Source organism: Tasmannia lanceolata, unplaced genomic scaffold (genome assembly GCF_043159265.1).
Source record: "Tasmannia lanceolata isolate RefF3 unplaced genomic scaffold, GAP_Taslan_0.1 ptg000018l, whole genome shotgun sequence".
NCBI classification, from domain to species: domain Eukaryota; kingdom Viridiplantae; phylum Streptophyta; class Magnoliopsida; order Canellales; family Winteraceae; genus Tasmannia; species Tasmannia lanceolata.
The window spans coordinates 17854384-17877400 of NW_027518695.1; the positions used below are offsets into that span (position 1 = coordinate 17854384).

General features: G+C 39.2%; 1 protein-coding gene across 3 annotated transcripts in view; it reads left to right on the forward strand.

The window, feature by feature from the left end:
* LOC143851433 (regulatory-associated protein of TOR 1-like) overlaps positions 1 to 23017 on the forward strand; it is a 58137-nt gene that overhangs the window by 18001 nt on the left and 17119 nt on the right. For all 3 annotated transcript variants that reach the window (XR_013236331.1, XM_077360863.1, XM_077360862.1), the window contains 12 exons: positions 5514 to 5596; positions 5715 to 5873; positions 6348 to 6464; positions 6905 to 7065; positions 12296 to 12450; positions 13688 to 13832; positions 13908 to 13986; positions 14158 to 14259; positions 20216 to 20299; positions 20412 to 20522; positions 21415 to 21771; positions 21859 to 22048. Coding sequence is in view for 2 of the 3 variants with exons in the window: in XM_077360863.1 (XP_077216978.1) it covers positions 5514 to 5596; positions 5715 to 5873; positions 6348 to 6464; positions 6905 to 7065; positions 12296 to 12450; positions 13688 to 13832; positions 13908 to 13986; positions 14158 to 14259; positions 20216 to 20299; positions 20412 to 20522; positions 21415 to 21771; positions 21859 to 22048 (1743 nt within the window). In the remaining variant the exon portion in view is untranslated. The remainder of the gene's footprint in view (positions 1 to 5513; positions 5597 to 5714; positions 5874 to 6347; positions 6465 to 6904; positions 7066 to 12295; positions 12451 to 13687; positions 13833 to 13907; positions 13987 to 14157; positions 14260 to 20215; positions 20300 to 20411; positions 20523 to 21414; positions 21772 to 21858; positions 22049 to 23017) is intronic.

Here is a 23017-nt window from a genome sequence, read left to right on the forward strand (position 1 = left end):
TATTTGGGATTGCCTTTGGGGATGGGTCGACCTCACAAATGTGCATGGGATCCCATTGTGGAAAGAATCGAAAGAAGACTAGATACTTGGAAGAGGAATTTGGTCTCTAAAGGAGGAAGATTAACCTTGATTAAGGCAGTTTTGGCCAATATTCCCATTTATTAGTTATCGTTATTTAAATGTCCTGTGAATGTTGTTAAGCGTATTGAACAGATTCAAAGAAGATTTCTGTGGGGGGATCAGAGAAGAAGAGGTCTTTGGCTTTAGTTAGTTGGGAAAATATCTGCAAGCCAGTCCAAGGAGGAGGCCTCGGTATCAGAAGGATCAAGCAGGTTAATCAAGCCTTAATGGGAAAATGGCTGTGGAGGTTTGGGGAGGAAAAAGCGAGACTATGGGCTAAAGTAATATCAGGGAAATATGGTGTTGCTCCAGGTAACTGGGTTTCTCTGAATAGCTTGTGCAAACCTGGGGTGACAATTTGGAGGGATATTCTCTGTCTAAACTCCAATTTTGATCGAGGTGTTAGATACAGAGTGTATTCTGGCGACATGATCTCCTTTTGGTCCATGCGGTGGTGCTCTAGTTCCCCCTTAAAAGATTTATTCCCTGACCTATTTTTAGTTGCTGATGATAAGTCAGCATTAGTGAAAGATTGCTATGAGAGAATAGCTGGTAAAGTTATATGGAAACCTCTCTTTAGGAGGAATTTCTTTGCTAGAGAATTGCCTTCGGTGCTCAATTTCTTTTAGGTCCTTGATCAGAATTACATCAGCTTAACAGGGGTGGATAGACGGCTTTGGGTTTTAAATTCGTCTGGATGCTTTTCAGTCAAGTCTTTCTATAATAGTTTGATGTCTTACGAGGAAAATCCATTTGCAGCAAGGGTGTGGAAAATAAAGGCTCCTCCAAGAGTTTGTTTCTTTGGCTGGTCAGCGTTAGGCAACAGGATCCAAACGGTGGACTTTCTGAGAAAAAGGAATATGTTGATTATCGACCATTGTGCCTTGTGTATCGAATCAGGGGAGTCGGTAGATCACATCTTCATCCATTGCAAAGTAGCTCGTGAGGTATGGGGAAGGATTCTGGAAAGGTTTGGAATGAATTGGGTTTTTCCCTCCTCTCTTAAAGAATTATTTGCAGGCTGGCCATGTAATCCATGGGGGAAAAAAAGGAAAGACTTTATGGTGGCTTTTATTGATGGCCATATTATGGGTTCTGTGGATTGAAAGGAATAATAGAGTATTCGAAGGTAAAGCTAAATCTTCTTATTTTTTATTCATCAAGGCCATTGCACTAACTATCTCTTGGGCTCGGGCTCTTCCGCTTTTCCAATTTGTTCCGGCCTTTGATCTGTGGGAGGGATGGCGAGTAGTATGTAATAGTAAGGAGAATATTAATGTAACTACTCAGGTCGGCGCCCTCCCCCTGAGGGGCTAGTAAAATTAAATTTCGATGGCTCCAGTTTGGGTAATCCTGGCCCTGCTGGGATCGGTGGCGTCCTGAGAGACTGTGCCGGTGAGGTCATTAAGGCTTTTTCTGGTCAAATCGGAACAGCAGATTCGAGTGAAGCAGAGGTAAGAGCAGTTCACCAAGGCATTCTAAGTATGGAAAGGGATAGATTAGGCAGTTGCATTGTAGAGGGTGACTCGCTTAATGTTATAAGATGGCTTAGGGGCCTTTGAGTCCTCCGTGGAGATTTCTTCATTTCTTTGATGAGATAAAAGATCTCTCAGAAGGGCTTTCGGTACTATACCAGCATGTGAGAAGATCTGCTAACGCTGGCAGATAAGTTGGCAAAAGATGGAGTTTCGAAGTAGGTTTTAGAGCTTTTTGATTTTCTTCCGCCCTAATTGAATATTGCGGGGTTGTAACTGTCTTTCGTGGCTTGTATGTGTGTCTTTGTACTGTAAGGGGGACCTTCTCAGTCTTCTTTTAATGACATCTGTTACCATTCAAAAAAAAATAAAAAATAAAATCTGGGAAGTTCACGACATCCAACGATTGAAATAATCAACCCATTTGTGGATCTAATATCAGATTCTATCACTTGATTCTGTGTCATGTTTTGAGTCTAAGACAATATCCCACGGGTCCTTTTTATTTTTTAAAAAAAAAAAAGTTTCAGATGAGATTTCCATTTCTCGGCTGGTACATCGACTCCACTGTGAATGGTTTGAATCATCGGACAAGTGTTCCCCGTCTGTACTTCTGGTCGCTCTGATTTTTCTTTGGAAATATAGGTCTGGAGTCTGGACGCAATAGAAGTCCAGAGTTTTGGCATGTGCCCGTGGAAGGCATTTTGGGAAGCTGATTGGTATCACGCCTCCGGCCTGGATTGAGGGGACTTTGCTTTTATATATAGAAGGAAGGTTTTATTTTCTTTTATTGATGAAAAAAACCCATTAAATGTGAAGGAGAACACGCCATGATCAAGATGGTCAAAAGCAAACAAAGAAACATGAAAAGCAAAACAGAGAAGTCAACTTAGGGAGGCTCCTCAAGAGGGAAAAAAAGCTAACAACCAGCTAGTCCCTAGACACTCCGTTCAGAGCCATTGAGTGTGCATGCATATTGGCGGAGTGATAAATATACTGAAGGGTGGTAAAATGTTAAATGGCCCTTGATGAGGTCGGTAATATCCTCTACTACATCAACGAATCTCCAAGGAATGCCCTTACTGTTAGTAACACAAAAGATACCATTAAAGGAATCCCCCCACCCCTAACGTATATGGAATTTATATTTGTGCTCTGTTGTTTTGATAATGTCACTCACTTTTCCTTCGAAATTTAATGTTACTCCACACTTTGTTAAACATTTCTCTCATTGGCTGTTGATAGCTTATTGTGAATTGAACCAGTTCATAACATCTAACTAGGAAAGTGTAAAATAAAGAGAGGAGGGCATGGAATGCGGATCATAGTTACCGGATTCGCCATCTGCCCTCCGACCCGAGATCCGGGTTCGCACGATCCCAAATGTGGTTCGCTAGCGACCTAAATCGCCAAAAATGACGACCTGCGGCCACCCGTAGGAGAGAAAGAGAGAGATGCATATAGACTAAGGGAGAGATGGAGAGAGAGCTACAAATTTATATATTTTGGGTTAGATTGGAACTAGAGCTTTCTTTTTGAAAAAAATATGTAGGGCATACATGAGGTTTTTTATTTTGCTTATTAAATGGATGTAGTATGGACTATGGAAGGATATTCATATATTCCAACGGGAACTTTCTTTTTGAAAAAAATATGTATGACATAAATGAGGTTTTTATATTTTGTGTATTAAATGTATGTAGTGTGTACTGTGGAATTATATTCTTGTAAAAATATATGAAAAAAAAATAAAAAAATATATATATATATATATATATATATATATATATATATATATATATATATATATATTATATATATAGCAGAAGAGAAAAGGAGAGACTTATTTGAATTTCTCTCAAAATTCTATGAGAATTACACATCACTTTTTTTTTAACAAAGGCACCCATTCAACCCACATATTTTCAATCCTACCTCCTCCTTTGTGCTTTTTAACAAAGGCACCCATTAAAGCCACATAATTTCAATCCTACCCCCCCTCCTTTATGCTTTTGTAATAAAAAAAATGGACGTTTGTTCTTTGCAAAAATACAGATTAAGTGCACATGTTACATAATACTACGGTTTTTTGTGAACATATTACATAATATTACGACTTCCGGACACCTTTATAAAAATTGACGAATTGCGGGCACCTTCAGAGGACAAACAGTTATGGAAACCTCTATAGATTGGAGGGCTAGGATCAGCCTATGGAAATGATTTTACTGGCACAACCTATTTATGTTGTGTTCCATCACATGGGCGGTTTGGGTCAACCTATGATGTGGTCCGTGCAGTTCTTTGTCGGCCCGTGCATCGCACGGGGTTTTTTACTAGTGTGTGTGTGTGTGTGCGTGTGTGTGTGTATGAGAAATGGGTTCCTGAGGTTAACCTCATATAGCTTATATGACGTGGCGCTCACAAAACATAAGGGGCCCACATTGTTAGGATGATCCAAAGCATTCATTTGAAAGGCCCCATCATAGATAGGGTGTGTACAAAAAATCAGCTCCATTGGATCATCCTAACCCATCCAAAAGTGGAGGGCAAAATGGATAGACACTTTTTGCTCACAAATCTGCCCATTTTTGCCCACTTTTGGAGGGGTTAGGATGATCCAATGGAGCTGATTTTTGGTACACACCCTATCTATGATGGGGTCTTGAAAATGAATGGTTTGGATCATCCAAACAAAGTGGGCGCCTTATGTTTTGTGAGCGCCACCTCATATAAGCCTATATGAGGTTAACCTCAGGAACTCTATTCTCTCTCTCTCTCTCTCTCTATATATATATATATATATATATATATATATATATATATATATTTGTGTGTAGAGAGAGAGAGTGAGTGAGTCCGAATTAGCGCTCCAAACTGACCGCAATCCCGAATAGCGAACCAACATAGCATACCCTCATCGTACCGCGTACCGGGCTACCTTCGTACCCCGTTCCCGTACCACGTACCGGAATGAACCACGTTCCAGGTAACATTGATGCGGATATCATTTCTTTATAGATTATATAAGACATAATACATCTATATGTATACGCATATACAAGTTCAATAAACAGTACATATGCCACACAAATTAATTTTGATGAGCTTGAACAACTGGACATCTGGCATGTGTTGTAATTGTTTGGGAGTGATGATCTGATGGGCCACCACCATGCCATATAGTGCGCCCAAGTTTTATGTCAAATGGAGATCTAGAAGATCAAGGCTGAAAAAATTAGCAATTTATTTTTATTTCACTGGAATGGTGTAGTGGACCAGACTAGTGGTGGTTGACTAGATCAAATGACCTGGTCACCTGCCACTTGGCTTGGGCCATAATTCTGTGGTTCTTTTCCCAAAAAAGATTTACTATCTCTCTCTACCCTCCCCCCCCCCCCCCACACACACACACCCCACGTGTATATATAAAATTTTTGGGGGGTGTCTGTCTTGAAAGTCTTACTCAATAGAGAGATTGAGTGGGGATTTTAAAGTTGATTATGCATTGTAGACTATAGGGTCTCAGTTTATTTTATTGCAGATGGATAATTCTCCATGGGGGGGATAGCAAGGATAAGCTTGCTATCCTCTGTTCATGTAGAAAACAGCCCCAATGGGTAGGGTGTACTATACGAGCAGGGTAGCCAATCCCAAGGGTTTATTCAAGATAAAATTACCCAAACAGGGTAGCCTATCCGAGGGAGAGCTCATCTAAGGATTTCTATACCCCTGGCGAAGAGCCCCATTAGCTTCTTATCTTACATTTGTTTCCAGCAGTTTGCTAGTTAGGCTTCTCATTTTCTGCTTTTGTGTTCTCTTTCCAAAGGATAAGCATTTATATACCTTTTTTTTCAAAAAAAGAAAAGAAAAGAAGCATTCATATACTTTCTGTTTCTTTCTATCCCTTGTTAGCAGATCCATTCTCGATGGAACCTTCAAAGGCACTTGAAACAATTGGTAAAACGTTGCAGGTTCAATACGAACGATGGGAACCTAGGGTAAGCCAACCGTTGCATTGTAACCATCTGAAATGTGGCCATTCAAAAAAAAAAAAAAACCATCTGAAATGTGAGTACAGTCATTATGACGAAGTTACAAGCTTTGAACTGGATACAGGTTCGCTATAATATTCAACTTGACCCTACTGTGGATGATGTAAAGAAGCTTTGTAATACATGCCGCGAATATGCTAGATCGGAGAGAGTGCTCTTTCATTACAATGGGCATGGAGTACCAAAGCCAACTGCTAATGGTGAAATATTGTTTTCCAATAAGGTCCTTATCTTCTCCAAATTTAATCTTCTATTAGGCCACGTTTGGATATCCACAAGATTTAGATTTGGATTTCTCACATTTGCAGTTGAGATTTGGAGCTGGATCAGATCCTTAGATTTCCAAATCAGCTACAACAGTGAAAAAAAATCCGATTTTCAAATCTGCTCTGCAAGACATTATTTGGAAATCAATATTTGTGGCAATTACCTTCGCCCTTGCTGCTCCTTGACCTTGCTGCTGCAGCAGCCATACCTCTCCCTCTCTCTCCCTCCTTCTCCCTCTCTCCCTCTCTCTCTCTCCCTCCCTCTCTCTCATACAACATCAGCATGAGGATGATTGATTTATTTTGTATCCAAAACTCAAATCCAAATCCAAATACAAAAACATTAGGTATCAAAACGTGGCCTTATTATTTTGTATGATTTGCTTAGGAAATTTTGTTTTCTGGCACTAATTATTTGGTATTGATCTCAGAGTTATACACAATGCATTCGATTGCCGGTCAGCAACCTTGATTCCTGGTTGAAGACACCGTCCATATATGTATTTGACTGCTCTGCTGCCGGGATGATTGTCAGTGCCTTTACGGAGGTTTGCATCACTATACTGCAATTGTCTCGGTTATATATGTGAAACAACCAATTACTCCAAAAGCTTAAGCTATTGGAGATGGTGTCATTTAATCTTTTATACTTCAACACTCCCCCCTCATGTGTCCCCAATTTTTAGGGTTGGCCTATAAGTGGCGCATGTGGCCCCTCTTTTGGGGTTGGCCATTGCATGTGGATTTTTAACACCGAGGAGTTTTGAACCCAGGAAATTTGATCAGTTATACATGTGAAACAACCAATTACTCCAAAAGCTTAAGCTATTGGAGATAGCGTCATTTAATTTTTTATACTTTAACAATATACTTAGCCATTGAAGTTTGTTGTAGATTGATGTACATTAATGCAGATCATGCAAATTAATATTTCATAATTTTGGACATCATTCTCCCCCCTTGTAAACAGTTTCTTTCCTTGTTTTAGCGGCGAGAGTCAAGTTCGTCTGGTTCCTCCGTGTCTTCAATGAAAGATTGCATTCTGCTCGGTGCTTGTGAAGCACATGAAACTCTTCCTCACAGTGTTGAATTTCCTGCTGATGTTTTCACATCGTGCCTCACGACACCTATCAAAATGGCATTACGGTGGTATATCCCCTTCTGTTGTTCCTGTTATTTATTGATTGTGGTTTTTCTATCCATCAGGTTTTATTTTCTTTGCAGAAATATATCAACTTAATCTGGTAATTTCTTAAGTGCTTACTATGCAAAAAAAATTTGTATTTCATTTTGATGAAATTTTCTTGCTTCTGTTGTGTTATCTAAGATGAGAATGAACGACTCTTTGCATTGTAGCAACATTTTTATATCCAATTATCCAATTTTCCATGAAGTACCTAATTACTTTTGGTTAAAACCTATATGTCTCCCATGGTTGCAGTATCATGACATGTTAGTGTCAGACTACCAATTACTCCAAAAGCTTCAGCTGTTGGAAATGGTGTTATTTTATCTTTTATACTTTAACACCCCCCTCACGTGTGGCCTCGCCTTTTAGGGTTGGCCTACATGTGGCACATGTGGCACATGTGGCCCCTCTTTTGGGTAGGCCATTGCATGTGGATGTTTAATATCTTGAACTCAGGACCTTTGCTCTGATTTTATGTCAAACTACCAATTACTCCAAAAGGTTAAGTTGTTGGAGATGGCTTTATTTAATCTTTTATACTTCCAATTTGCTGGCTATTAGTATTTCCTTCTAATTGGCAGTTAGTTCGTAGTATCCAGTTGATACTTTTGGAGTAGTTGGGAGATTCACCTAGGCTAATTGAGTGAAATAAAAGTGTTCTCCATGTTTTCTGAAAATGATTTGAATGACTGCAGCACTATTTCTCTTTCATAGAAAACTGAGACCTATGATAACTTCGATTGTGGCTCTATGCAATTATTTGGATGCTACAAATTCAAATCACATGGAGATTTGGATATCTGTATCAGGACAATGATATATCTAACGGATACTACTAGAATGAATAACCAACAAAAATGGAGTTTCTGTAACAATATAGGCAAGTTTTTCTATCAATATAAGTTCAAATACTAGTTATTAATGGAGTGTGATCCCACATGAATATAAGCAGCAGGCAAAAATACCAAAATTTCTAGTCTGCGATCTTAAGGTCTTAAAACATACAGGAAAGCTGGGTGTGTGTGTTTCTCTCAGTTATATACTGTGTCCCTTCATAGAAAGTTGCAGGTTTGTAATTTGCATGAAATTCCTCATCAACATGGTTTTAAATTTCCACTGAAACCGACACGAAACAACCAAAATGTTTCCGTTTCCATCCCCACCAAAATAAAATCTCAATGGATTCGTTCATCTTCATTACTTAGGTTGAAATTCGAAATTATGATTGAAATTCGACAGAAATAGTTGAAACGACAAAAAATTTAGAAAGATGTTCTGATTTACAATGCATAAAGTTGTTTTTTCTCAAAATAATAAAAAATCCTGCCCTAATTTGCTGTAAATCGAAAAAATAAAGTAAAATACTTGAAAGTTTCAAGCTGAAACTCACTGTCGCCATTTTTGTCCCCATTGACGTTTCACTGCTACTGTTGCGTGCTGCCGCCATTGTTGGCGCCAGCGGGGCCTATACTACATCATCGTAAGGACTGCTCTGGAACGGAGCAACTAGAAAGATAAGGAAGCAGCAGATGCACAAATGGAAGATGCAAGAGTCTTTTTTGAATTTCATTCGAATATAGTGGCAAAATGAATACACTAAGTAACCGTCTCTTATGCATCGGTTGTCTGATCAATGTACGACCAATGCCATCTTGCACCTCTGTGGTATTAACAGAGTCTCGGTACTTGGAGGGATTGTCGTTGTACTTTCTTATACTTCATTACATTGTACTTAATTATTGACTTCACTATTCCAGAGTCCAGACATGTGCGACAATGCATGTTACTAGGTGTGTGATGTGATTAAGCCATTATGGATGGCTTTCTTGCGTATGTGATGGTTTCTAAGTAAGTATTTGTGCTTATTCTAGCATTCTTGAAGTTCCGTCTTAAAATTTCATCATTTGCATATGTTTCCATATCTTTTTGTGATTTTACATGATTTCCACTGAAAGTTCCAACCGAAACGAAATGTTTCCGTTTCTGTGCCGACCAAAACTGAAACCGATATGAACCTTGCTCATCAGTGCCATCAGTCTGTCACCATAAACGCTATTGGAATTTATTTGAAATGCTCCATTCTTAAAGAATTGCATCGAGCCATGTTGCCATGGTAAGAATTATATGAGATTTTGAAGATCACATGATATTTCCACACTATTTTATCTTGATATCATTTTTGTGGCTTAGCTATAGCTCTATAACCAAGGTTTCAGGTTTTGGTTATGGTATGTGTTTTGGTTCTGACGGAAATGGAAACATGTCAGTTTCAGGCAGAAATTTCTGTAGAAATCCTGTAAAATCACGAAAATATGGCTGTGTTTTAATGTTTTATAGCCGTTTGAAGAGTATTCTATGCCGTTTTACTTTCCTAAACAAATGAGGGCCATAAAAACCCAACAAATCCTCCATTTCTTCACTTGTTCAGCACTTTATCTTGTTGTGATGAAGGATACCATTCAGTTGAGCATGATGATCCGGCTTATGGAAGCCTTTACTAGATGACTTTTTTTTGTTTGAAAGGGTAACAAGAGACGACTTATTATGACTTATGTTTGAGAGATGAGATGAGATGTGATATGTGAGAACTTTGAAGTTTGAACAATTCTATATTTATTTCTATTTGTAATATTTATAGTTAACACTTGGTGGTTAGCATTTTGTATGAGTAAGTTTTCCTGGTTTCATTGATGTATTGCAATAAATTTGATGTTTTAAGTATTTATTTTTATTAAAATTTGGTTGATTCATTCATTCAAAAAAAAATTGGTTGATATAATGATTTCTTTAATTTTGTAATAATTTCCTTTTTTATTTTTAAAAATTTTAACTGTTTCAATGGTAGCTCCTTTTTTTGAATGAAACACAGTAACAAAGTTAATCAAAGAAAATGCTTAGAGAATTGGTTCGTCTGCCGTCAGGGTAAACTATGATGGGCCTTCTTCTAGTAAAGGAAGAGGCATGGGCAAAGGAAGAGGAGGTGGAAATGGGGTGTAGGGAAGGTGGCTTCGCCAAAGTGTTTCCAAATGAAGATTCTCAATCGGAATATCAGAGGTTTGGGTACCCTGAAGAAGAGATCCCATGTTAAGTGCCTCCTGGTAAAACACAAGCCTGATATTCTTTGTCTACAGGAGACTAAAGCTAGTACTTCAAATAGATGGATCCTTAGGGATATTGGATGCAGGAATAATTGGGATTTTACTGCCCTCGATGCAGGGGGCCTGGTGGGTGGGATTCTGGTAACGTGGAATAACACAGACTTCACATTATTGGATGAGTTTAAGGGTGGATTTTCAGTGTTGGTTGTTCATAGAAAGGTGGATAACAACTCAATCTAGACCTTCTCGGGTATATATGGCCCTTCGCTGAAAGCGGACAAACCTTTCTTTGGGATGAACCGGAGGAGATTCGGAGAAGGTGGAATCATCCTTGGCGGTGCATTGGTGAGGATTTCAATGTCACCAGAATTGTTGAGGAGGGAGCGGGTAGTAGCAAAATTTCAGGTAGCATGCTTTCATTTTCGGAGTTAATCAATAAATATGAGCTTCTATACCTCCCTTTCTCTAGAGCCCATTTACTTGGTCTAGAAATGAGAGCAGGAGTTGAGTAGATCAGTTTCTCATATGCTCGCAGTGACTGTCTCCATTCCGAGAAACTTGTCAGCGAGCTCTTCCTCATTCTACTTCTAACCACTGGCTGATTTTGTTGGATCCTAGGTTGGAATCTTGGGACATATCCCGTTTCGGTTTGAACTTGCTTGCCTGTAAGAAACTAAGATGAAAGACAGAATGTGTGAATGGTGGTCTGAAAAGGAGGCTAGTGGCTGCTAGATGTGGTGATAAGCTAGAGAAAGCATGGAGAAAGGAAAACAATTGATCGGAGAAGGCACCGTTATGTGAAGGCAAAATTAAAAGCATGGAGAAAGGAAAACAATTGATCGGAGAAGGAAAGTAAAGTTGATTCTTTCAAGGATTCTGGAGATAAAGGCCTCAGAAGATCTTGGCATGGCAAATGGGGAGGATGTGGAAGTGTTAGGGAAGCTAAAGGAAGAGCACAATCGTTTAGTGCTCCAGGAGGATTTTTTTTTCCGTCAGAGGTTTAGAGTCAGGTGGTTGAGAGGAGACAAGAACACTGCTTATTTCCGTGGGATTGCTAGTGCAAGAAGGGGAGGGAACCAAATACCTTCTTTGATGGTAAATGGAAGGCTGGCTGAGGAGGAGGTGATTACAAAGGGTGTTGTGGATTATTACAAATCTCTGTACTCTTCCGAGGAAGGCACGGTCCCTTGCGTGAGGGAGTTGAGTTTGATTCTATTGACGAGCAAGAGTGTGAATTCCTGGGGAAGCCGTTGTCGGAGGAGGAGATTAAATATTTGCCTATTTGCCCTTGGGGGCAGGGTGGGGGGAGGAGGAGATTAAGCGTTTTTTTTTTTTGGATGATGAATAGTATTCATATAAGCGTTCAAAGACCGAGGAGGTCTGAACAGATAATACAAGAAGAACCACAAGAAAAGCGAAAAGGAAAAAAAATCAAAGGGGAAGATAATAAACTGCTCCAGACTTTCCCTGGATACCCATCTTTAGCTAGCTTATCCGCTATGCCATTTGCAGACCGTTTCACATGATAAGCATTTAAATGTGTGCCCCTCCTACTCTATCTTGGATTTCATACAAAAAGCCGCAAATCTCCATGGTATTGAGTGTGTCCCATTAAGCTAGCTTATCACATTCTTTGAATCTCCTTCTATCTCAACCTTTTCCACCCCAACATTGGTTAGAAGCTTAATACCATGTTGGATGGCCCGCACTTCCACCTCGTTTGCATAAGAAACTCCTGTAGGAGGAGATTAAATGTTCCCTATTTGAGAATCTATATTTATTTTAAGTCCTTATTTCTTTTAGGGTTGCAACTTCTCAGCTTTATGAAGTTTTGGAATTTTCCACAAATTGCATTCATATGTCTTCTGGGAATACTACCTTGAATTTTCGGTATTGTTCTTTATTATCTAGCTGTATTGGATACGTGGTTGCTTGAGACTGATTTTACTGGCATTATTTGAGTTGATGAGCTGCTTGGATTCTAACTTGTTATGGTCATCTATGGTTTTGGTGGTTATAATATTTGTTTCTTGTCTTCAATGTTTTAATTCCTGCTTACTGGTCTTTTTGTTAATTGTTGTATATTTCACAGGTTTTGTTCTCGTTCATTGCTTCATCATTCCCTTGACCCTGCTGTTATAGACAAAATTCCTGGGTGTCAAAAGGAGCGAAAAACAATTCTTGGGGAGCTTAACTGGATTTTCACAGCAGTGACTGATACAATTGCCTGGAATGTCCTTCCACGTGGTAGATAACTGTTTTAATCCGTATTATTTTGTCTGCAAATATTTTCCTTTGGTAGGTAAGATTTGATTGAAGACACAACCTTATGGTTGGGACACAAAGCACCTTCCAGTTAATCTACAGGCCGAAGCCCTCTTGCTTGTAGTTGTTGAATCAGCTATTCTTTTGTGGGAAAATGATAAATCCCCTCCTTTTTTTTCTACTAACACCAGACCCGTCCTAGTTAAACATTTATCTTCAAACATGCCCTCCTTTCTAACCTAGGTTAAATAATATTAACTTTTAAACTTTTATTCTTTTCTCGCTTTTTTTTGAGTGATAATTCTTTTCTTTCTTCTTTCCACACCTTACCACGTAAGTCAGTGTTGGTTTCTCCATGGGAGTTGCATAGAAAGAATAATAATTTACTTTTTTTGTTTAGGAAAAGTTTAGATGAGGCTTTAGCCATAACGAGAATAATAACTTGCTTTATTGTTAAGGAAAGGTTTAGATGAGGTTTAGCCATTGTGTGCCTTGGGAAGAAAAATCAGTTCATATGAAAATTAGATCGACCAATCTACTGCAAAATCAATTAGATATGAAAGAATTGTGACAATGACAGGAGAGATTTTGCAGAGCGGGTTTGAAGAAGATGGGGTGTGCATAGGCTAACTGCGATTTTTTGTTTCTAGATGTAGAAGAAGAAAAGGTCTGAAGAACCCCCGAATATAACCCAGTAATTATTTTATGATTTTTAAAGTTTTGAAGGTCAATTGTAGGCGAAATTAGCATGTTCTCCAAAACCTTCACCAAAGTTTTGAGAAATTCCATTGGGCAACTCAATTTCTATGAAATTTCCAGAATCTTACAATTTCTTCAGCCTAGGAGTGGGATTCGTAGAAAAAAACAATTAATCTGGCTTCTTCGGAGATTTGAGTGGGTTTTAAGAGGGTTCTCGTAGTATTTTGCTTCAATTCCTAGATTCATGAACTTTGATTTTTACCTCAAGATCAATTAAAATTAAGGTTTCCTAATTATATGAGATTTTCTGAAAGTTTCAATCCGTCTAAAGAGAATATTGAAAGCAAGGAAGCAAGAAGTTTGACCAGGGAAGATGAAACAGAAGAACAAAAGGATAAACGCTAATGTTGTGCTTGACTTGGATGGTTTTTAAATCGGGGAAAGCGGTAGGGGATTTATAATATTTCCCCCCTTTTTCATTTTGGTCAATTCATCGTTGACGTTGATGTGCTTTTTTCAGATTTGTTTCAGAGGCTTTTCAGGCAGGATCTGTTGGTTGCGAGTCTGTTCCGAAATTTCTTACTTGCTGAGCGAATTATGCGAGCTGCAAATTGTTCCCCTGTTTCATTTCCAGTATTGCCTTCAACTCATCAGCACCATATGTGGTAGGTCTCTGAACATATTTGCATGCTACAACTTTTTTGTCATTTTATCTCATTTTATAGCATTTGCTTTTATAGGGATGCATGGGACATGGCTGCAGAAATTTGCCTTTCCCAGCTCGAGTCATTGATTAACGAACCGAACGCCAAGTTCCAGGTTTTCTATCCACTGAGCTTGCATTATATCATATGAATTTCTATATTTTGATTGGTTATACTTTGTCATTAACACACGTAATTCAAAACAAATGATGACCAGATTTGTCTCTCATACATCTTTCGATTTCCTCTCTTTTATGCTTAATATGTCTCCTATTTTCACATTCAGCCAAGCCTTTTTTTCACGGAACAGCTTACGGCATTTGAAGTATGGCTTGACCATGGGTCTGAACACAAGAAGCCACCGGAGCAATTGCCCATAGTTCTGCAGGTGAGACTCTCATGTGTTACCGTATCCTATGGATCCCCCTGTTATCTTTGCTCATGTATCATGCCTCCTAGTAACAATAGCTTTTCATGTAAGATTGTAGTTTGGCTTCTATGTCAACTTCATATCAATGTGTTTATTCTAGTCCTTTTTCATGATCATCCTCTTATTACTTTGAGATGTTTGAATTTAACTTTTAGGGCATGATTTTATTGCCTCTTTAAGTTTCATGGTACTTGCAGGAGAAGTGTGATAGATGATATGCTTTATGTTTCCCTTTTTCCTTTTTTCTGATTCATAATCTTTTGGCAGTTTGATAATTTTTCTTTACTCCAATGGTAGCTCTTTGTGTTACCCAAAGTCCGCAGGATGTGTGGTTCTTCTAGGAATGACATAGGAGAGATTTTGAAAGCCTTTGTGGGTCACTAGTGATGCGAATTGTAGGCCCAATAATAGGCATATTTGCCCATTAGGACTTTTAGGGACTTATTTCCATGTTATTTAGTTCCTAGGATTTTTATTTCCATGGTATTTAGTTTTAGGGCTTTTATTTTTCATGTTATTTAGAGTTAGGGAATTTATTTATTTTCCCATGGAATATTATTTCAATTGCCTATATATAGGCCTCGTGTATTAGGGGTTGCTTGTTTTTGATGAACTAAGAATTGATTGAGATATCTCCCCTTTACAAATTTTTCTTCTTCTTTTTGAATGGTTACAGATTTTTCTTCTTATTGCTTCCCCTCTTTTCTCCTCTGTTCTACCTCTTCTCGTCTTCTCTTCTCTTTCTCCTCTTTCTTCTATTTCTCTTCCCCCGCCTGCATCAGCTTGGTATGAATGTGAAAGATCCAAGAGTGTCCGGCGAAAATCTTCTCGTTTTCTCACCACCGTTCACCAGTCCATCTCGAGAAGAAATCGTAATCCTTGCACGTAAAGCTGCCGGCAGAAGCCCACTTTTTTTACCAGGATTCCTTCCCAAAATATTTTCCCTCAAATCCGCTCGTGTTCCCTTGGTTTTTTGTGGTCACATACCGGCCCATGTTCACCCATAGAAAACCAGTTTCTGTTTTCCTCATAGCAGTCACATATCACAACATCTAAACTCCCAGTAACAGTCCCTCTATCCCTTTTAAACCAGTCCTATAAACTCCATTCCCTGCAACCTTGATTTCCTCCAATCTCCCTTTAGCATCCTATTGAAACTGCCCTAAAACCTTTTTGTTTCAACCTCTTAGGATACCCAACTCAAGACTGTTATCTTACCTTCTTTCAGCCCTCCCTTCCATCTCAATTTTACAGCCCTAAAATTGGCCTTTTCCTCACGTTTTTTGAGCACCCTTCATCTTCATATGTTAAACACCATAAACCATCACCACTAGCCAGAAACCCCAGCCAATAAACCAATCCTTTTCCCTTAACCCTTCATCCCCATATGTTAAGCACCATAAACCATCACCACTAGCCAGAAATCCTTGCCAATCAACCCATCCTTTTCCGTTAACCCAAGCCTACAACTGTACCGTCTCTCCTCCACAGCACACCCAAAATAAAACCCAAACACTCCTTTCCTCACCTTTCCACCTTGAAACCCTAACCCTAAGAACCCTTCTCTCATTCGTCAGTCACCCCCTCTGCAACTAAACAGTCCCAAGGGGTTGTTAAACCCCACACAAACCCACTGCTTGAGTCCCGATTCCTCTCCGCTACAACCCCATGGCCAGCCATCTTCTCAGATCCGCACATCAAGCCCCCCTGTCGTTGCCGACTTTTCACTCTGCAAAATCCATTGGTGCCGCATCCGCGCACCACCGTTGCCCTGTCACCTTGTCTTTTAGTTGTTTTCTCCTTCTCCAGCGTTCTTTGTTTCGTGAATGCAACCTAAAAGAGATATTTTGGAAAATATCTGTAAGAAGGCAAGTTGCTTATTATTGAAGCTACATGTCACAAAAGGTAAGCCTTCCTTTCCATTGTCGATCACTTATTTGGTGATTACCTGGTGACCTAAGGTCATAGGTAATAGGAAAGAATAAAGAAAGGTGATGGCCATTATCCAAAAAAAGCAAAGCTAAAGGAGGTGGTTCCCTCACTTGCACGATACCTTCCCATAACTTTTAAGAGATAAAAACCAAAAGGAAGGAAAGCTTATTTCTCAAGGCAGCAGCATATACGTGTCATTCAAGAAAATCATTCAAAAAAGGTAAGTTGCTGATCTTATCCATCCCCATCCCTGCTCTTTTCCCCTTGGGCACCGTCGTACATTAATTGGGTTATATATTCTCTGTTACGTAACTGAGTAAAGGAAAAAGGAGAAAAGAAAAGAAAGGAAAAGGAAAGAAAGAAGAAAAAGAAAAAGAAACTTGTCTCTCTTCTTCGTCTCTTTCTCCGACTCATTTTTCATTTGGGCCATTTCTACTCTGAATTTGACCACGGTGTCAAAACGAAAGTTGTTCGTGACAACTTGAAGAGTTTATCCAACCCACTCTTAGCATCCAACAGTGAGTGGTTTTGGTCCGACCTTTGGTCAAGCTCATTCGTGAGTTTGATTTGAGATCCGCGAAAGGCATTTTGCTTCTTTCAACATTACAGACAGATCAGACGATTAATTTCATTTTTCAACACCGATTCCAATGGCTCCACCACTTGTTCCATCTTTTAGAGGCTATGATCTCAATGGCGATCATGAGCCTGAATGTCTATGGTGGATCGACGCTCTTGAGGTATACCATGAGTACTACCTCTATGACTACTGAGTGACCATTCGCCGAGTGAGACATTGTGAGACGACGAGCTAAGACGTTGTGGATGCACATGTTATGGGAGCGTCATCATTTAGGCAAGCCTCCATTCTGTCGATGGGAGGAGGCCCATGATGAGTTTATGAGAGCTTATGTGCCATTGGCATATCGGTACGAGCAGAGGTTGATACATTGAGTAGGCAGTTCGTCGTGAGCGAGTAGCCGTGTTTGAGGCATACTACCACAGCATAGCCCGTGAGGAGGCAGCTCGTCGCCAGTGGGATTCACAATGGGGTCAATTATCTACACACCGTCTCCTTCTCCTGTTGATGAGGTTACATCTCAAGAAAGGGAGGAAGTGGTCACGCCCGATATTATCGACTCACACGACAAGCCAGGCACAGATGATGCTAGTGGCCCGACAGATGATATTATGGATGAGACCAAGGTTTTAAATTTCGACGAAAATTCGAAATTTCGGGTTTCGGTGGAGAACGAAACCGAAATCGGGTAAACTCGAAACCTTACAAAATTTCGAAATTTCGATTAATTTCAATCGAAATTTCGTTTTACCGAAATTTCGGCCCGAAATTCCTGTATGATACCAAATATAATAAATGATTCTCTCTCTCTCTCTCTCTCTCTCTCTCTCTTTCTCTCTCTCTCGTGTAAGTGTGTTAATGAGTGTTAGGTTATTCGTTTGATCTATCCTTACAGTATAATTAAAATGAAATACATACATCAATTATACACAAATTCCCGTATGATACCAAATATAATAGATGACTCTCTCTCTCTCTCGTGTAAGTGTGTTAATGAGTGTAGGTTACTCGTTTGACTTGGATCCAACGATCGTCCATTGCGTAGAATTGTGTTCCAAAGCTCTTTTCTTCTAGCAAGAATCCACTGGGCCTATCAGCATGACCTGACACATTGGTAGTGTACATGAGGTCAAGATTGAGTCTTCTTCTTGGCAGAGAATTAACCTCCAGGAACAAGAACTGGAGAAGGTCGTGAAGGCAACAAGCATCAGAATGTCCACATGTTAGTATGAATTTGGGTTGTCCCTAAATCGCAAGATGTAGACTTCCTGGATCCTCACAGAAACCAACAAATTTGGTTAAAGAAACCTGGTTTAGGAACATACTATAGAATGCTCCAATTGGACCTGACACATCTTTCATTGGACCATTTCCCAAGAAAGACAATGCAGGCAGCGTTGATTTATGTGAAGTGACTTGTTTCCCTCATACCCTATTCATAATATTCTAGTATTCATCGAAGTCTAAGATTTTATGCTGGACCAGATTCCCTTTTTTTGCATTTTGTCAAATATTAAGAATGATTTTTCCATTTTTTTTCATTCACAGCACTCCTTGAACTGGTTAACTAGAATTGCATGGTAGGAAGCATCCACTGCTAAGAAATATATGCATTTTGCTACCAATCCTTTATGGGCAGTTGCGACAGAGGTGATTGTATTACTGAGAAGGTCATTATGGTTTGATGTCCCTCATACAATGTGAAAATTCAAGACATGCCAAAACCTTGTCCTTTCATTCTATTTGTTCCCATTGTCTTCTTTCCTCTGATTTCTTTGTGCCCTACAAGTACATCTGACTAAAAATATAAGGACTTATTTTAATAGCCATTAACATTTAGACTTGGCAACAGAGCCCGTGATTTACAAAACATTGGCAGTGTGGATGTCATCTCCCAAAATAAACAATAAACCATGATGCGAAAAAGTTTCAGTTACAGGAACTTAAATATTGTCTTAAAATTCCTTTCTGAACTTAGTCAAACCTCAGCCATTGGCCTTAAAACCCTGAAAGGCATGTCCCAATTTAAGGTGCCCCATGCAAGCATATAAAGAAATGAAACCTGGAATCCCTATAAATAGGCCCCTGTTTCATACCTGATTTGATAGGGGTAGTTGACCATTTCTAAAATTTTCAGATATGGATGTGGCATGACTATGAGAGTGGTGATGCAACATGACATGTTTAAACTTTTTAGCACTTATCTTGTTCCATAAGATGAGGCATATAATGAATAGAAAACTTGAACTGGTTTTAACTTTATAGAAGGGCATTAGTTACATGTTGAGTATCACATCTAGAAAACTTGCATACTGAAATTGAAATTGCTAACCTAGAAGACCAACAAGCAAGTTTTTTTTTAACCATCCTTCTTGAGAAACCCCAAAGGATATGATTGTGTATTATCCCTCATCCAACTAGGAAGCTGGTATTCATCATTGTCTCGTCCAGAAGTTGTTTTCTAAAAGCAATTTATTTATTGTTCATGGTGTATTATATTGTTCTGATTCTTTTTTTCTTTTTTTTTTTAAATGGTGGCAAATTTTATCGAAAGCAAAAAAGACCGAGGTGGTCAAGATAGTAAGAGAAAGAAAAATACAAAGTGGTAATTTCATAAATTTTATAAAAGCCATTAGAAGATCGGCTAATGGAGAGGCGGACGAGTTAGCAGAAAGTGCAGTTCACTTGGAATCCTTGGAACAATACGACTTCCTTCCACCTTGATCTTCTGAGCTGTTTTTTGTTTATATTTCTCTCTTGTATTTTTTGACCATCTCGGTCCCATTAATGAAATTACCACCATTAAAAAAAAACAAGAAACAAAAGCCATATAAACTCAAGGCGGAAGCTCCTCATAGAGGACAAAAGAATCCTTGGAGACTCCATCTTTTGCTAGCCTATCCGCCAACTTGTTGTCCGAGCGACGCACATGCTTAAATTCAAGAAAGAGAGACCGCACCCAATCTGATATCTCATCGAACCATCTATCAAATCTCCAAGGAGGATTTTGGGAACCCTTAAGCCAACGAATGACATTTATGGAGTCTCCTTCTATCACCACATTATTCAATCTACCTCTCACCGTCAACTTCAAACCCTGATAAACTGCATGCACCCCCCACTTCTGTAGAATCCGCCACCCCGATGGGGCCTGTATAGGCCCAAAGCACCTCCCCTCTATCATTATGCATAACACCCCCAACACCGGCCGGCCTGGGATTTCCCAAGCTAGATCAAGGAACTGGGAGCAGGGGGGCGACCAATCTTCTTCTACAATCTATTTGAACTCAACACAACTATATTGTTCTGATTCATATTGTTCAAAATAAAATTTTCTTTTGCCTTGATTCATTACACCCTTTTGATTTCTTATGCCTAAACTTTAAGATGTCACTATTTCAGGTTTTGCTAAGTCCAACTCATCGATTTCGAGCCCTGGTACTTCTGGGAAGGTTTCTGGATATGGGACCTTGGGCTTTGGATCTGGTAACTTGTTGATTGGTTTGATATTCCATCTTTATGTATTGATATTTGTTGATATTCTTTTTGTTTCTCCATTTCAGTCAGTCCAACTTACCTTTGTGTTGCTGTGTCATAGGCTCTGTCAGTTGGAGTCTTTCCATATGTTCTCAAATTGCTAAAGACGCCAGCAAAGGATTTGCGGCAAATTCTTGTATTCATATGGACGAAGATCCTTGCACTTGATAAGGTATTTTCAGTCAAGGTTTTGAATTTCGGTCGCCTCAGTGGAAATCCTATAAAATCAAGGAAACATATGGAAGCCTATGCAAATGATAGAATTTAAAGATGAAACTTCAGGAGAGGCTAGAATAAGCACAAATAAAATCATCATACAAGCAAGACAACCATCCATAATGGTTTGAAAACATCAAACACCTAATGACACGCACTGTCGTACATGTCAAACACTTTAGTACCTGCCAAATTTCAAATGTAATTCATATAAATATTTATAAATAATGCATGCACCACATTTTGCATTCACTTCGTATAAATATAATTATGTAATGGGATTTGCTAGCGTCCATCGCAAGAGGCTTTTCGCGGCTGGTCTGTCGCACTTCAGACCAGCCACCTCGTGAATGGAGACAACAGCTTTTGTCTCCATTCACGAGGTGGCTGGTCTGAATTGTGACAGACCAGCCGTGAAAAGCCTTTTGCGATGGAGCTTAGGAAATCCGTTATATAATATATACTAATGTAGTATACGACTATTACACTGATGATTTTGGTTTATGCATTTCGGTCATTTCTTGTCGGTTTCGGTGGAAATTTAAAACCATGTTTTCGGTTTTGTATTGCATGGTATTTCGTTGGATGCCGTCTTATATTTGGTTCATTTGTCTGCTGTGCCATCAGAAGTGGATGTAAACTTTATGTTAGCAGTGGACTGCTATATTATAATTTTATGATCGTTACTTCATTATACTTTTATTAGTTTCTGTGGATCGAGTAATTAGTTTTATCATGTAATGGACAAATGCTGACACTTAGTTCTAATGGCAAATTCATCTCTATTTTTTTATGTTGTCAATATTCTGGTACTAAAACTGTTCTCATTTGCCTGTTGTCAAAATTAGTCTTGTCAGGTTGATCTGGTGAAGGATGCAGGGCACATATATTTCATCAAATTTCTTGACAGCATGGATGCTTACGCCGAACACCGTGCAATGGCTGCTTTTGTTTTAGCTGTTATTTTGGATGGACACCGGCGGGGACAAGAAGCCTGTGTTCAAGCAGGTTTGACACACATGTGCTTGAGACATTTGCAACTTGCAAATCCACATGATCCAATATCAGATCCTTTACTTCTTCAGTGGCTTTGCCTCTGTCTTGGAAAGCTGTGGGAGGATTTCCCAGCAGCACAGATGGTAGGATTGAAAGCCGATGCACCTTCAATACTTACCCGGCTACTATCTGAACCACCCCAACCTGAGGTATAAATGTTCTTTATGATTAAATAGTTGTACAGCAGCCCAATTTAGTGGTTATATCTTTATCGCAATAAAGTTGGTTTGTGTTAGGTCAGAGCTTCGGCTGTTTTTGCTATTGGTTCCCTTCTCGATGTTGGATCTGGCTCGTTCAGAGATGGGCTTGGAGGTGATGAGGACTGTGATGTTGATGAAAAGAGTAAGGCTGAGATAAATATTGTTAAAAGCCTTCTGAAAGTTGTTTCGGATGGAAGCCCCCTTGTTAGGGCTGAGGTTTCCGCAGGTATGTGAAAGAATTCGTCGAATTTCCAGGCAGAAAACTTAAATCTTTTCCAAGTGTTCTCAGTGACATAGAGAAGTGTTTGAAGCCTGCATCCATCTCCCAAGGGTCTGGTTGAAGAAAAACAAGAAGAAAAAGAAAGCAAGGACCTGGGGAGAAATCTGTAATCAATTCAATTAATCATCAATACAAAAATCTCTAATACATGAATGTGTGTGTGGAGGGAGAGAGAGGTGTTCTAAAGTGAAGGGTGTCCTTGCAAAAAAGGGATGAAAGGGCGCCCTCATTGGTTGTAAATCACCAAAGTGCATTTAATGTTCTTTGACTTTGCATCCCAGTTAATCCAAATTGGTGATTTACAACCAATAGGGGCGCCCTTCACTTTAGAACAATTCTCTCCCCCCCCCTCTCTCTCTCTCTCTCTCTCTCTCTCTATATATATATATATATATATATATATATATATATATATATATATATATATATATAGAGAGAGAGAGAGAGAGAGAGAGAACGGTTTCTACACACTTAGCTTAAAATACAGTGGAGGCCCACATTGTTTGGGTGATCCAAAGCATTCATTTGATGGACCCTCACATAGATAGAGTGTCCACAAGAAATCAACTTCCTAGGATCATCCTAACCCTTCAAACCGTGGAGGCAAAAAATGGACAAATTTGTGAAGGTTTATACACGTCCATTTTACCTCCACAAATCTTAGGGTTGGGATGATCCTATCGAGCTGATTTTTTGTGGACACCCTATCTATGTGAGGGCCAATCAAATGAATGGTTTGGATCAGCCAAACAATATGCCCTTCAGTGTATTTTAAGCTAGTGTGTAGATAACTTATCTACACTTGTGTGTAGAAACCGTTTTCTCATATATATATATATACACACACACACACACTAGTAAAAAACCCGCCGACAAAGAACTATACGGACCACATCATCGGTTGATCCAAACCGT